The sequence below is a fragment of the Semicossyphus pulcher genome, unplaced genomic scaffold (assembly GCF_022749685.1).
Source record: "Semicossyphus pulcher isolate SPU_LCO1_2020_fin unplaced genomic scaffold, fSemPul1.0.p SCAF_17, whole genome shotgun sequence".
NCBI classification, from domain to species: Eukaryota; Metazoa; Chordata; class Actinopteri; order Labriformes; family Labridae; genus Semicossyphus; species Semicossyphus pulcher.
Window position 1 is genome coordinate 28941640 of NW_027211681.1, and position 16355 is coordinate 28957994.

At 43.8% G+C, this 16355-nt stretch overlaps 2 protein-coding genes across 2 annotated transcripts; both read left to right on the forward strand.

The window, feature by feature from the left end:
- Nucleotides 1-297: 297 nt before the first annotated feature.
- Nucleotides 298-2846, forward strand: pgap4 (post-GPI attachment to proteins GalNAc transferase 4). The gene has a single exon (XM_069666564.1). The coding sequence runs from the start codon at nt 388-390 to the stop codon at nt 1582-1584; it is 1197 nt and encodes a 398-aa protein (XP_069522665.1). The 5' UTR covers nt 298-387; the 3' UTR covers nt 1585-2846.
- A 7765-nt stretch (nt 2847-10611) lies between these two features.
- On the forward strand, nt 10612-15487 carry LOC138594481 (protein NLRC3-like). Its single transcript, XM_069665583.1, has 7 exons — nt 10612-10681; nt 10764-10992; nt 11071-12856; nt 12988-13161; nt 13836-14009; nt 14690-14736; nt 14922-15487. The coding sequence occupies exons 1-7, from the start codon at nt 10679-10681 to the stop codon at nt 15473-15475; spliced, it is 2967 nt and encodes a 988-aa protein (XP_069521684.1). The 5' UTR covers nt 10612-10678; the 3' UTR covers nt 15476-15487.
- The last annotated feature ends 868 nt before the right edge of the window (nt 15488-16355 follow it).

The following is a 16355-nucleotide window of genomic DNA, read 5'->3' on the forward strand; positions in this document are numbered from 1 at the left end:
TAAATCTGAGCCAGAATCCTAAAAATGTTAACAAGACAAAATCCACTTTGTAGAACTGCAGAAACCTGTAATGAGAAGATCTAAAGTCTGGCCCTTCACATTTCATATTTTTATACGGCTGAAAACATAACAGTCAAAAACTCTCTTTTCACAGACATCCAGGACTGAGCTGAAACTCCAACCTCTCTGTTTACAAGAAGAAGTGCCAACGCCCAACCCATTTTCCACAGAGCTATCAGTTCTCAGCAGACTCATCAGGTTTCACTGCTGTGGTTGGTACGGCAGGTTGATAAATCAGACTGCCTGCTGGGAAACCGTAAATGTCACCTGAACCCTCCTGAGACGACATCCTCTGTCACTGTGTGGTTCCAGCTGCCTGTCTCACCAATGCCTCGATGGAAAGCCTTCTTCAGTCAGCACCTGCGATGGTCCAGCACCATCACCCAGGCCCTCGTCCTGTCCGTCATCACGTTTTGTGTCGTACTTCCTCTTTGCTGCCATCGGCTGCTTTACTCTTACTTCTTCATCAAGTCCATGTACCTGGACTCCATGAGTGAGGACGTCCTGCAGGAAAGCCTCCGACGAGGCCAGGACGCTCTGCACTTCTGGCAGAGCACATCCACCGCAGCAGCAGTGTCTTCTAGAATCAGTGACATCGCTCAACATCCTGACCTGCTGGTCACGGTGGTGACAACTAGGCGAAACGAAGGGCAGGACTTCCACTACCTGCTCCAGGTGATGCAGCAGCTGAGCAGCCTTCTGGGCAGCTGTGGAGAGCAGCCATGTGCAGAGGTGTTGGTCTGCGACGTGGAAAGTGGTCCCCAGGAAAACCATGATGCCAGGATGTTGGAGAATCACTTCCAGGTGATCCGGCGTTCCCCTGAGGAGCAGCAGAGGAACAAGGAGCAGATCAACACCTTCGAGAGAGAGAAGAGGGATTACGTCTATTGTCTCCGCAAGGGATGGGAGCTGGTGAAGCCCAAAAACATGGTTGTCCTTGAGGACGATGCCTTGCCAACGCAGGACTTTTTCACAGTCATAAAGGACCTGCTGTCACGTCGGATTGCCCTCCAGACTCTGTACATAAAGCTGTATCACCCTGAGAGGCTGCAGCGCTACTGGAACCCCGAGCCTTACCGCATCCTGGAGTGGATCGGACTCGGGCTGGTAGGAGCGACAGCCCTCCTCCTCACCCTTCCTTACTGGAACCCCTGCTCTTTCTCCTTCACGCTGTCCGCCGGCCACCTTCTCTTCTTTACCCTCTACTTCATGGCTGCGGCCGAGCTGCTAGGGCGGCACTACCTCCTGGAGGTACGAAGACTTTCCCCGCAGCTCTATGCTGTCTCCCCAGCCACAGAGTGCTGCACCCCAGCAATGCTCTTTCCTGGTAACGCCTCCCTCAGGGCCGCCGATTATCTGGATGTCTCATTTTGCGTCAAGGGGAATGCCAAAGACATGGTTCTGTATCATATGGTGAGGACGATCCCCGGGGAAAGGTCTCACAGCGTGGAACCCAACCTCATCACCCACATCGGGGCTTATTCCTCAGTCAGACCCAACCCTTACAGACCCAAACTCCTCTGAGGACAGGACAGGAGGGGGAGGGCGGTTCCAGGGACTTCAGGAGGTATTTGTGGAGTTTCCAACGCCGAGACCAGGGTCTAAATAAAGGATTGGTTGAGTATTGGCAGCATTCAGAAGAAGACAAATTTGATTATTCTTCATGGGTCTCTAGACCTCAGCTGAATTGCAGTCCCTTAAAAATGACTCCTGGAACTACTTTTGGTGGAAACGCAGCAAAAGTAAAGCTGGATTGATTCAGGTTCTTCTTGACATGGTTCTACGGTTCTTTGCTGCCATGCCACCCGCTGGACTCTTCAGACATTTAAAGACACGGCTCAGTGAGTTTTGGTTTCGTGATTTGCAGGTAAAACGTCGTCTAGGTGTCGAGCTGAAAACTGGGCTTTTTTATTTAGATGAAGTGGTTGCAAAGTACAGTTTATCACAGGATTATGTGTTGGGATCAGAGTGGTGCCAAAACAAACTCAATATTGTGCCTGAACGCATCCTGTGTAGTGCTTTGAGCCTTCTCCACAGCCTGCATAGACAGTGTGTCTTTTCAAAGACTTTCAAAGATCGTTCATGTGGTTAACTTGGACAAACCTTTCACCAGAAAATCATGTGAACCACTCTCACTGAGCTGTGTTTTCAGTGTAGGACCGATGACGTACCATCGCTGCTGGAAAAACATCTTGAATCAGACTTTCAGATCTGCTTCAGGTGGGAGGTTTTTTCCCACTCTGCTGTTTGTGAAATTCTACTGCCTGGGACTGAACCCATAAAAAAATCTGATGCTGTCCGTATCCTCCATGATCATCGACCACCTGAAAACGGCTCTACAACACGATCCAAGGATATGATGAAAAATGGTGAGCTTATGAAAGGATGTGTTCACTGTTTTACACCCAAACCTCATTAACACAAAGGTTAGGGTTCAGTTATATCTCATTAAAGTTTTCTTGAATTTCTCCCTGATAAATAACCTCATTTTGAGGTCAGACAACAGTTTTTAAAGAACACATGACCCAGAGAAAAGAGTTACATTTTTGCTGTTGCACATATAAAAGGTAGTTCGGGTATTTTTTAAGTGTGGACCCTTTATTTTACATGTTTGGTGTCTACATGACTAATGTGTACAAACTGTGTGAGTGTCTCCAGTAGATGTGTTCATCCTGCAGCAGTGAAACAGGCTGTAATGGCTGCAACATAATCCTTGATGGGTCAAAGGTCGTCCACTAAAAGTTCTTGTTGTTTCCACTGACAGGCTCAGATTGTTATTCTAAGTGTGTGACAACATGACAGAAAGGATCCCTACAGAGATAGACCTTTTTGTTACAGAGGAAGATGATTGTTTTAACCACACACAGACGTTACATCGCTCTCTGCACACACACCAGACTCCATTCAGAAAAACACTGATTTAAGCTCACAGCACACAGAAGGAGCTGCTGCTCTGCTGCTGCTTTTACATGTTTGTGTTTGTGACTCTGGTTTTGTACATTTTTGGATCAAATACAACATTTGTATAACACACTGTAACAGAACAATGTATGCAGTGGAAGACAAGCCGTGGCAGTGTAAAATCAGTGTTTTTATGAATGGAGTCTGGTGTGTGTGCAGAGAGCGATGTAACGTCTGTGTGTGGTTAAAACAATCATCTTCCTCTGTAACAAAAAGGTCTATCTCTGTCTCTCTAAACAACAAGAACTTTAAGTGGACACATTTTGCCTGCAAGGATAACGTTCATGCCATTTCAGCAATTCCAAAACTTTATGTACTTCAGACACTTAGAACAAAAACGATGTACATATAGGGTCCAGGTTCAAAAGCGCCGAACTTATCCTTTAAATTAAAAGTTGAATAGCTGATTTAATGTGCCATTTAATTACAGGCTTTTAACAAGAAGCTGCATCCTGAGTGTTTTCTACATCGATCTTCACCTCTTCTCACAACACAAGTGAGAAGGGGTTAAATTGCACATAACAGATTAGAATAGGAGCTTCAAAAGGCATGTTAACCCATGCATATAATAGAAGGGTGTTTTATTTTGAAATTACTCTTAAACCCAGAAAACCTGAAACTCCCGGTCCAGCGTGTTCGTCTTGTTTTCTCTCAGCTGCTTTGGAAACCAGAAGCTTGTGTCGTAAGGTTGTGGTTAAAAACAGTGAACACATCTTTTACAAATGAGAGGAAGATGAACTCCAGGTCTCTGACAGGCCTGCAGTCTGCGGTCCTGTCTCTGTGGATCACACCGCGCTGCTGAATCATGCTGTCAATCATTTGTGTTTGGGAACACGATGAGATCTGGTGTTTACACTGTGGCCTTTTGCTTTAACACTCAGTCTTTTTATTGTATTATTATGTTATAATGAATTCTGAAGCAGTGAGCAGTCATGTGGTGACACAATCTACTGCAAACAATCGATTTGGGGAAAAACAGTTTCATCAGCTCTTGTTAGCTAGCTTATTAAGCTAACGTTAGCTCAAAGAATTGGTTGGAAACTGCGTCCAGCAGTTTAATTATTTTAAATCTGGTCAAAAGGCCTTTGATGTGCACATTAGATAAATGCATCAATATTACTTTCACACTAAGTATTTTCACTTGTTGACACTGCTGGGTCAAAGGACTCAGCTGCTAATGTTAGCTTAGCATTAGTCTGATTTTAGCCACCTCTGATGGAGTGTCAGACTGTTAATATCAGACCAACCAAGCATCACACTGACCACCCTGCATCACTGATGTGCCTTTAATGCTTTGGACTGGATTGTAAGAGGAGGATATTACCCATAATTCAGCTCTGTGAGGAAGTCATTCCTAAACTTGTTTTAATCTGTACGTAGTGAACTCTGTAAGAGTTTCAGGAAGAAGCTGCCAAATAAAACCAAAAGGCCTCAGAGAGTCTCCGATCTGCCACTGATGACATCACAGAACACTGCAGTTAAACTGCTTCCTGTTATCAGCTCTAAACCGCCAAACTAAGAGCTGCTTCCTGTTATCAGCTCTAAACCGCCAAAGTAAGAGTTTGACTCTCAAAATAAATGGCTAACCATATAAGGAATATTAGATAATGTTTAAAACATGGTTGGCAGCACAAACATATTAGATACCTGAAGATTGTAAAGAGTTTAAGGAACAAATCTTTAAATGATGCTGAATTATATTAATGTGATGATTCTGAGAACTTTTCTACTTCCTGTTGTGTTTTTAAAAAGCCACAGGAAAATAATGAAAGTACTTTTGATTTATGTGCACATATTTAACAGGAACAGTTCGACAAACATTTTCAACCATAAAAGAAATCACAAAGTGTAAAGTGACATGCTGCTGTTTAACGCGGGGTTATGTACGGGACGATTTCTTGTTCAGGAGCTGTAGGTGGATTTGTTACCTTTGGACTGAGCTAGGCTAGCTGTTCCCCCCTGTTTACAGTCTTTATGCTAAGCTAAGCCACTGCTGACTGTTGCTTCACATTAACTGTAGAAAGACGGAGACATGCTAAGTAAAAGAAAAAGATATCTAATGCTGAAACTTAATTGTATTTCTAATGCTGAAAATCACACCTGTGCAACAGATAAACTGTCTGGTTTTATTTCAGGCCTCCAAATCACAGATCGTGTTTTTGTGTTGAGTTAAAATTTGACTTCAACTGATGCAGCAGTAACAGAGGAGTTCTGCTGTTTTAAAGTGGGGCCTAACTTTTAAATATTTCTCAATCTAAATGAACAAAAGGTACAAAAAGTTCTGAGCGTCTCCAGTAGATGTGTTCATCCTGCAGCAGTGAAACAGGCTGTAATGGCTAATCCTTGATGGGTCAAAGGTCAACAATCTGAGCCTGTCACTGGAAACAACACAAACTTTTAGTGGACGACCTTTGATCTGCCGGATGAACACATGTACTGGAGACAGTCACACACTGTTTGTTCCTGTGAGTCGTTTAGATTCAGAAACTTTTAAAAGTTCAGCCCCAGTTTTAAAAACAGGACTCACCCTTTAAAAAAAGAGTTTGCACTTGAATGACACTGATTTAAAAAAGATGAATAATTAAAATCAGATGAATTATTGAAGATGAAACATTTAGTCGTTGCTGCTGGTCATCAAACTTTATTTATAACTATGAATCACATTTAAAAACGGTGAACAGGAGTTGTTGCTGCTGACCTGATGTCTGACATTAACATGCAGCACATTCATAAAAAATGAACAGCGTCTGTGTGCATGAAAATGAGTGCAGACCGCGATGTAACATCGGCCGTCTCAACATTTGACAACATTCATGTCTGAAATGAAAGCTGAGTTACTTCCTGTGTTCACTGCAGTAAAACATTATATTAGTTTAATCTGACCCGCCAAAATAAAAGCTCTGTACTTTATCTCTGGTCACTGAAGAAATGAAATATTTGTTTCTGTTCACACTTTGATCCTGATTAGAATTTAAATCTTGTTACACTGAGACACTTTCACTGTTTTCTACATTTGAACTGAATAAATCTGAAGGTTTAAAGTCACTTTTCTTTGTCGAGAGGTTTTTATTCCAGCTGTGACGTCTTTTGGACGACAAACCAGGAAGTGAAAATAAAATACCTGAGGACACTTTATGTGTTTATTATTACCCTTTGAACCAAGTCAGGTATTTGTGTAACACTATCAGACTATATATGTTTAAAAAGACGTTAAAAACAGCCTCCTCTTCACACAGCCCACCTGTGGTGCAGGTAAAGCAAAACGTGGCACCAGAGTCGGACTCCTCAGTCGGGCTGTTTGTGTCTGTGATGGTCTAACTTTTAATCCAGTGTTAGTTTAAATTTAACAGACAAATTTACATGTTGGTCAATTCTTTCAAAATTATAATTATAAACACAAGATTTTCTCTTGTTTTGAAAACATTTGAACTTGGTAACTGCAGTTTGATCTCTGTGTTGTTGTTATATTGACCTGACCTTTGTGTCTGAATGAAGCTATGATTGAATATGGAGCATAATTACAGGTTAAGATAAAAACTTTATGACCAAGTCAAAGTGATCTCCAGGTTTACCAGCTGCAATGTTAAAGTGGTGAACACATGAATGCATCAATAATTATAAATCACTCATCACTCACATTTAATTCTGCATAAAGAGTACTTTTACTTTTGGTACTCTACGTATGTTTTGATGCTTTTATTTTGGTAAGTTGTGGATGCTGGATCATGTGGCGTTTAGTGTTCATAATAAAACAGTAAAAGCTGAACTCTGCCCTGTGCTGCAGGATCAGGCTGGTTCATCGTGTCTTATTGCTGCTGGTGCAGTTTTTATTGAGGCTAACGGTCACACTGAGATGAACCTGACGCTGTTCTTCTACACTCACCTGAGGTCCGTACTGTGAAGCAGGATGTGCCGTTAGCGAGGTAACTTCAGGGTTTACTACAAAGTGGGTTCACTTCTTCCCGGGGTACATCGCCAAGGTAACTGCACACCTAACCTGCTCCGGAGCAGCCTGCTGACCATCAGGCCTCTGGATCCCGGAGCTCCGTGAGCGGATCAAGTGAGTGGAGGAGTTTTTCACATGAAAGATGTTCAGTGTGCTTTACAACAGAGGCTGAAAAACACAGACTGTGCATTTGTTGTACTTATAATGTTTTTATTTGTACTTTTATTCTCTCCATGAGTCTGTGTGTTCCCGTCGGAGCTGCAGCTGATAGAATGATAAACAACACAATATCTGAGCATGTTATTAAAGTCACATCTGTCGTGATCATACAAACACACAGTCAGCAATTGTCCTTCCTGCATTCAGCAGCTCTGTGGCTTTTGGTCTCGATTACGTTTCACTTCTTCATATCTGTGTGACAGTAAGTGGAACTCTGTTGGATCCTTCTGTTCATGTTCAGTACTTATTCCAGGTGTGAAAAGGTATTTCAGATTGTCAGAAGATGTCAGACAATCTGAAATGCAGCCGTCCTGCAAAAACAGGAATTCAGATTCAGACAGAGAGAAAAGAAAGAAGAAGAAAAGACGAGAATAACTGCAAGACTTTATATTTGTGTTAATGATTCATGGTGGACATTCCTTCATGTGCAGACACTCTACTGTCAGAAACATTTGATGGAAGACATCTGTAGCTACAAGCTGTCTGTGACTCGCTTCATGAGATCGCCAACCGTTCCAAGACAAACGCAAACGGTGACAAAACCTTCAGACTTTAAGAACCAAGATGGATAAACATGAGTGCGTTTAAATATGGGAGATAAGTTATTATAGTTTGTAGCAGAGGCTGGGACACACACACACACACACACACACACACACAAACACAGGTTTTGTCATCAGGTAATAACACACAGTTATTAAAGAGACATGTATCTGTGTACTGAGCTGCCCTGTAGTTCATTGTGCATGAATGAGGACATCTAGTGGACAGATCGCAGAACAACATCTCGCTCTCACTGGCTTTCTGTCCACAAGATAGATGCTGTCATTCTTCTGATGCTTCAATAATGATGCATTTACTGTTCATGCATGACTTCCGTCATGTGACGCAGAGGAGCGACTGTAGATTATGTGAGAGCTCTGACAGCATGTTGTTGTGTTTGTGTGAAGGTTTTAGGCTCTGCTATGGATCAGCATGAGGAGACAGAGGAGGGAGCCCCTCCCTCTAAAACCTCTCTGTATGGAGAACATGAAGCTCAGAGGTGAGATGAGGATCTCTAACTGTCCGTGACTCTTCTCAAACCACTCCAACATCATTATTTACAGTTACATCTGTGTGTGTGTTGTGTTTTGTAGCACTGAGCATCAGCAGAGACCAGACTCTCCTGGACCTGGACCCAGCTGTGTGTCCATGAAGAGTGATCAGTCCATGTTTGAACCTTATAACTTCAAGGTCGAACACCATCCAAATGAAGACAGGTCAGACTTTACACCAGACTTTGTTATTCTGCAGCTATCAAGTGCTAACACAAAAGGATCTGCAAGTTACTCCACTACATTCATATTTGTTATCATGGCTAATGTCCTCCATTCGTCCATCCATCCATTATCTTTTGTTTATCTGGGGCCGCGTCGCAGTGGCAGCAGGCTAAGCAATGTGACCCAGGCGTCCCTCTCCCCAGCAACATTTTCCAGTTCCTCCCTGGGGACTGTGAGGCATTCCCAGGCTAGACAGGATATATAATCCTCCAGCGAGTTCTGGGTGTGACCTGGGGCCTCCTCCCAGTTGGACGTGCCCAGAAAACCTCCGTAGGGAGGCGCCCAGGAGGCATCCTAACCAGATGCCTGAACCACCTCCCGCAAAGGAGTAGCGGCTCTACTCCAAGCTCCCCCCAGTTTTCTCTGAGCGCCTTACCATATCTCTGAGCCCAGACACCCTTGTACCGCTTGTATCCGCAATCATTCTTTCGGTCACTACCCAAAGCTCATGACCACAGGTGAGGGTTGGAACGTAGATCGTCTGGCAAACTGAAAGCTTTGCCTTCGGGCTCAGCTCCCTCTTCACCACAACTGTCTGGTACAACGCCTGCATTACTGCTGATGCTGCACCGATCCGCCTGTCAATCTCATGATCCTATTTACCCTCCATCGTGAACAAGACCCCGAGATACTTAAACTCCTTCACTTGAGGCAGAGACTCACTCCCCACCACTCTGCTGCTAACCGCCCCAATGCCTGCTGGAGGTCACAGGTTGATAAAGCTAACAGGACAACATCATCTGCAAAAAGCAGAGATAAAATTCTGAGGTCCCCAAGCTGGAAACCCTCCGCTCCCTGGCTGCGCCTTGAGATCCTGTCCATGAAAATCCAAAACAGAATCGGTAAAAAAGGGAGTACCCTGGCAGCAGCCAACTCACACCAGGAACATGTACAACTTTGTGCTGAGGATGCGGACACTTTCCTTATACAGAGACAGATGGCTCGTACCATCAGCCCCTGTACCCCATACTCCCGCAGTACCCCCCACTGAAGAAGCATGTCAGCCAAGACAGCCCAACAATGTCAATAGCCTTCAGAATCTCATTTACACAAGGCTCCTTGCCACTAACGAACTTCTTGACTACCTCAGCGACCTCTGCCCCAGATATCGTTAAGGCTTCCCCTGGACCCTCGTACTCTGCCTCCTCATCAGAGGACGTGTTGGTTGGGTTCGAGAGTTCCTCAAAGTATTCCTTCTACCGTCCAACAATATCCCCAGTCCAGGTCAGCAGGTCCCCGCCCCTGCTTCCCCCTCCTGAGTCGTCTAATGGTTTACGTGAACTTCCTTGAGGCCAACTGAAAGCCCTTCTCCATAGCCTCCCTGAACTCTTCCCACACCCAAGTTATTGCTTCAGCAACCACTTAAGCCACAGCCCTTCTGGACACCTGATGTGCTGTCTCTGGAGAAACCCTGGGCTAACCAAGCCTGAAAGGCCTCCTTATTCAGCCTGACTGCTTCCCTCACTGCCGGTGTCCACAAACAGGTTATAAGGTTGGAGCCACGACAGGCACCGACAGCTTTCTGGCCACAACTCCTTGTAGCTGCTTCCACAATAGAGGCTTTGAACACGGCCCATTCAGATTCCATGTCCCCAATACCCCCCGGGATACAAGAGAAATTCTTCCGGAGGTGGTAGACCTCGCGGACAGGGGCCTCTTTACCAGTTCACCCTCCCTACATGTTTAGGTTTACCAGGTCTTTCCGGCAGCCTCCCCTGCCATCTGATCCAACTAACCACCCGGTGGTGATCAGCTAACAGCTCTGCTCCTCTCTTCACTTGATTGTCCAAAACATATGGCTGCAGATCTGATGATACGACCACAAAGTAGATAATTGAACTACGGCCTAGGGTGGTCTGGTACCAGGTACATTTATGAACCACTCTATGTTTGAACATGGTGTTTATTATGGCCAATCCAGGACGAGCACAGAAGTCCGAGACCAAATTTGGTCACAAGGTATTTTGAGCAGTTTCTAAGATCAACCAAAAGGTGGTGTCATTGATGCTAGAGGGCCGTGCTTTCTTTGTTGTCTCCATAAGCAATATGTATATACGATGAATATGGAGTGCATCCTACTTCCTGATATCTCCGCAGAGTTCCACAACAAAGGTCAAAGGTGACTGGTGATCAGTTTATTCAACAGCATACAACAGACTTGGACTCCATATTTATGGTATGTAACTATGCAACAACTTTTATCTCTTGAAAATCTTAAAACAGATGAACCCATATTTCTTTTATGATTTTATTTTCAGACTCTTCAAGAGAACATTTTCACTCTTGTGACAGAGGAGCTGAAAAAGTTTCAGAGAGTGCTTAGTCCCGATTATTCAGAACGCTTAGAGAAGCACGGAGTGGAAGAGGAGGTGGTAGAGGGTGAGGATGAAGACGAGAGGAGGAGCAGCAGAGCAGCATTGCTGAAGATCACACTGCACTTCCTGAGAAGAATGAAGCAGGATGAGTTGGCTGACTGTCTGCAGAGCAGTAAGAATTGTTTTTCGCATTTCATCTTCTCATATTAACAGTTTCAATAACTCACAGTCTTATTCTGTTTTCATTCAGGAACTCCTGCTGCAGTTTGTCGACGTGAACTCAAAACAAAACTGAAGAAGAAGTTCCAGTGTCTGTTTGAGGGAATCCCTAAAGCAGGAAACCCAACCCTTCTGGATCAGATCTACACAGAGCTCTACATCACAGAGGGAGGGACTGGAGAGGTCAATGATGAACATGAGGTCAGACAGATTGAAGCAGCATCCAGGAAACCACACATAACAGAAACAACAATCAGATGTGATGACATCTTTAAAGCCTCACCTGGAAGAGATGGACCAATCAGAACAGTGATGACAAAGGGAGTGGCTGGCATTGGGAAAACAGTCTTAACACAGAAGTTCACTCTGGACTGGGCTGAAGGCAAAGCCAACCAGGACATACAGTTCATGTTTCCCTTCACCTTCAGAGAGCTGAATGTGCTGAAAGAGAAGAAGTTCAGCTTGGTGGAACTTGTTCATCACTTCTTCACTGAAACCAAAGAAGCAGGAATCTGCAGGTTTGAAGAGTTCCAGGTTGTGTTCATCTTTGACGGTCTGGATGAGTGTCGACTTCCTCTGGACTTCCACAACAATGAGATCCTGACTGATGTCACAGAGTCCACCTCAGTGGATGTGCTGCTGACAAACCTCATCAGGGGGAAACTGCTTCCATCTGCTCGCCTCTGGATAACCACACGACCTGCAGCAGCCAATCAGATCCCTCCTGGGTGTGTTGACATGGTGACAGAGGTCAGAGGGTTCACTGACCCTCAGAAGGAGGAGTACTTCAGGAAGAGATTCAGAGATGAGCAGCAGGTCAGCAGAATCATCTCCCACATCAAGACATCCCGAAGCCTCCACATCATGTGCCACATCCCAGTCTTCTGCTGGATCACTGCTACAGTTCTGGAGGATGTGTTGAAGACCAGAGAGGGAGGAGAGCTGCCCAAGACCCTGACTGAGATGTACATCCACTTCCTGGTGGTTCAGACCAAACAGAAGAACATCAAGTATGATGGAGGAGCTGAGACAGATCAACACTGGAGTCCAGAGAGCAGGAAGATGATTGTGTCTCTGGGAAAACTGGCTTTTGAGCAGCTGCAGAAAGACAACCTGATCTTCTATGAATCAGACCTGACAGAGTGTGGCATCGATATCAGAGCAGCCTCAGTGTACTCAGGAGTGTTCACACAGATCTTTATAGAGGAGAGAGGACTGTACCAGGACACGGTGTTCTGCTTCGTCCATCTGAGCGTTCAGGAGTTTCTGGCTGCTCTTCATGTCCATCTGACATTCATCAACCGTGGTGTCAAATTACTTTCAGAAGAACAACCAACCTCTTCTAAACCTTCAAAAAACAAACATCTCTACCAGAGTGCTGTGAACAAGGCCTTGCAGAGTCCAAATGGACACCTGGACTTGTTCCTCCGCTTCCTCCTGGGTCTTTCACTGGAGAGCAATCTAACTCTCCTACATGGTCTGCTGACAAACACCGGAAGTACCTCACAGATGAATCGGGAAACAGTTGACTTCATCAAGGAGAAGATCAATGAGAATCTGTCTCCAGAGAGAATCATCAATCTGTTCCACTGTCTGAATGAGTTGAACGACTGTTCTTTAGTGGATGAGATTCAGAAGTACCTCAGACCAGGAAGTCTCTCCACAGGTAAACTGTCTCCTGCTCAGTGGTCAGCTCTGGCCTTCATCTTACTGTCATCAGAAAAAGATCTGGACGTGTTTGACCTGAAGAAGTACTCTGCTTCAGAGGAGGTTCTCCTGAGGCTGCTGCCAGTGGTCAAAGCCTCCAACAAAGCTCTGTGAGTGCACCGATTACTTCAGATGCTAACCCTATCAAATTTGCACCACATTGACTGATTAAGGGCTGCAACAGAATTGTGATGTTATTTAGGTTGTAGATGACAGTATGAGTGTTTGTCCTCTCCTTCAGGCTGAGTGGCTGTAATCTGTCAGAGAGAAGCTGTGAAGCTCTGTCCTCAGTTCTCAGCTCACAGTCCTCAAGTCTGACAGAGCTGGACATGAGTAACAATGACCTGCAGGATTCAGGCGTGAAGCTGCTCTCTGCTGGACTGGAGAGTACAAACTGTAAACTGGAGACTCTCAGGTCAGGATTCACCTTGTTTAACAAATGACCTTTGATGACCTTGATATTGCAAGTTGAATGAATACTAGGGGTGCGCATCTCTCCCTTTCAAGTTTTGTTTTAATTTGTTTAACATTTCCGACACACATTTGTCAGTGAAATGCTGTCTGCTTGGTGTATTATACCTTGGCTCAAATGTATTCACCGTGTCACCAGCCATCACTCTCAACTAAAGTGTAAGGTCCTAAAAACTGTAGCAATACAACAGGCTAAACATGCTGTGATAACCATAGACTTCACCAAGTTGCAGCTGAAAAAAGTATTTAATATTCTGGTCTTTGTCTTGACTGTTCTTGCTGGTGCAAGGACCCTTGTTGCCCACACGGTTGATTTGTATCAGTCAATCTTTACGCCCCTAGTAAATACAATTTGTCTTAAATTATAATTGAAACCACTGTGGGGCACATTTTTTACAAGAATATCTTTGAAATACAAACCAGACTGAAGATCAGTTGATTGGGGTTGGTTTGTACAACTGGGTACAAAAGCCGTGTCCCCACTCCGTAAAATGCTAATTTTAGGGTCAGTGGTTACAGTTAGTTCTAGAGTTTAGTTTTACTTCTAGAAGTTAATCTATATCTACATCTATATGAATATGTGTGTGTGTGTGTGTGTGTGTGTGTGTGTGTGTACAGGCTGTCAGGCTGTCTGTTCACAGAGAAAGGCTGTAGTTACCTGGCCTCAGCTCTGAGCTCCAACCCCGCCCATCTGAGAGAGCTGGACCTGAGCTACAATCATCCAGGAGACTCAGGAGTGAAGCTGCTGTCTGCTGGACTGGATGATCCACACTATAAACTCGACACTCTCAGGTATAAACACACAATAAGAGCTCACACACTGTTTCCCTGTCACACAGACAACATGTGGACAGTTGATTCACAGTATGCACCGGCAGTACTGCTGATAACAGTGAAGACGAGTCCCTGTCCCTATTCTGAATCACCACCTAACTGAAATCAAACTAAAAGTTTTACACATATTGTACATGAAGTTGATAAAACAGGATTTTCTGGACTAATACAGTCAACAGGCGGCAGTGTGGCCACATGATATTAAAGGGTTCAATCTCTGAATGAATAACTAACTTGCTTCAGACTGTACAGACATCAGAGTTGTACTATCTTCCCTCAAAGAAATCTAAGGAACAATGTTAGCTAAAATACTTTGTGTTCAAGTTTATGACAGGGGTCTATTTGAAATGTGGTTTTGAGAGATAAAATCTTCTCTCCGCCTTGTACCTGGTTCAAAGTGGTTCAAAGCACAAATGTACCTGTTTTACTTTGGGAGTTTGTGATCGGTCCACAGGCTGTTCGTGCTACAAGAGCGCAGAGCAAATTGAAACACAATTTGGATTTCTGTTATATATCCTCCGTTTCATTTTGAGTATTTTATATAGAGCCTGTGTATGAATGTGCTTTAGAAACACAGCAATTTTGTCTTAATGTAGGATCGAAGTGAAGGTTCATTGTGACTCTGTTTGTTCCTCCAGGGTGGATCATGATGAAGGGCAGTGGCTGAAGGCTGGTCTGAGGAAGTGTAAGTGTTCCTTTCAGTCAGGGAACACAAGGCAGCACATATTAAAACAGCTCTGTTCTAAATTTACTAATGACTGTCTAGGGAAAAAACCCTAATTTTTAAGAAAACATTATTTATCAACAAATTGGACAAATAGAAATAAATATAACCACAAGTCTTTCTACCTGTCTGGTTCTCTCCATCAGACGCCTGTGAACTCACACTGGACACAAACACAGCAAACAGGAGCCTCAAACTCTCTGACGACCACAGGACGGTGACAGTAGAAACAGAGAAGCAGCCATATCCTGATCGTCCAGAGAGGTTTGACTACTCTTCTCAGCTGCTGTGTAAATATGGTCTGACCGGTCGCTGTTACTGGGAGGTCGAGTGGAGTGGAAAGGTTTATGTATCAGTGACGTACAGAGGGATCAGAAGAAAAGGAAGAGACAGTGCCGACTGCAGGTTTGGAGCAAATAAACAGTCCTGGAGTCTGAGGTGCTCTGACGAGGATGGTTTCTCTGCCTGGCACAATAACAGACAAACACGTCTCTCCTCCTCCCCCTCCTCCTCCTCCTCCTCCTCTGTCTCTAACAGAGTAGCAGTGTATGTGGACTGTCCTGCTGGCACTCTGTCCTTCTACAGAGTCTCCTCTGACACGCTGATCCACCTCCACACCTTCAGCACCACCTTCACTGAACCTCTGTATCCTGGGTTCAGGCTGTGGGCTGATTCCTCAGTGTCTCTGTGCTCACTGTAGGAGGGAGAAACTCTCGCTCACGCTCACATACACTCTCTGTGAGTCATATGAACTCAAAAGTATTAATTATGAGAACATTTTCTTTTTTCCACTGTTTTTTGTGAATGCACTGCATGTCTGTGGATTTAAATATCATGACATGTTTTAAAATGTGTTTTCAGTGTTTGGGGGCGAACATCAGGTAAGATGTCAGTTTTAGGTTTTCAGTATTTCAATGAAATTATTTGAATGTGAAACATGTATATAAAATAACCACATGCATATAAATAAATGTAAATATACAAAATTATAATTAACTGCTCACTCAGCAGGCTGTTTAAAACTATTGAGGCATGTATATTATTTTCAAGTTGTCTTAGATTGATGAGTTATATTTCCACCTAACAAAACATAAAACAATAAATATACAACATAACAATGATTTCAAGGACACACAGTTGATGTGTGTATAACTGCTGTTTGTTATTCAAATATTTTTGAAAACACTTGTATTATAATTCTGAAGCTGAAACATGCTGCTCTCATAAAAAGTAAGTAAGTCTTTATAATACAGCCAATGGTTCAGTTTCATTTCATTGTTTGAATCAAGTGTATAATATCGACCTGTACCGGCTCACCTGTAATGACTGACCATGCCTATTTTATATTGTATCGTCTTCCTCACACCAACATAAAGTTTTTAAAAGAGTTAGAGTGCAATTTATTTTATTTTTGTAGTTTTATAGTGAAGCTGATCAGAGTTCTCTGCTGTAGTTTGTGTCAGATGGACACAAGTACCTACTCTGCAGTCATGGATCTTTAAATTCACACTGGATCCTGACTATGATCATTTAAACTCACACTGGATCCTGACTGGGATCATTTAAACTAACACTGGATC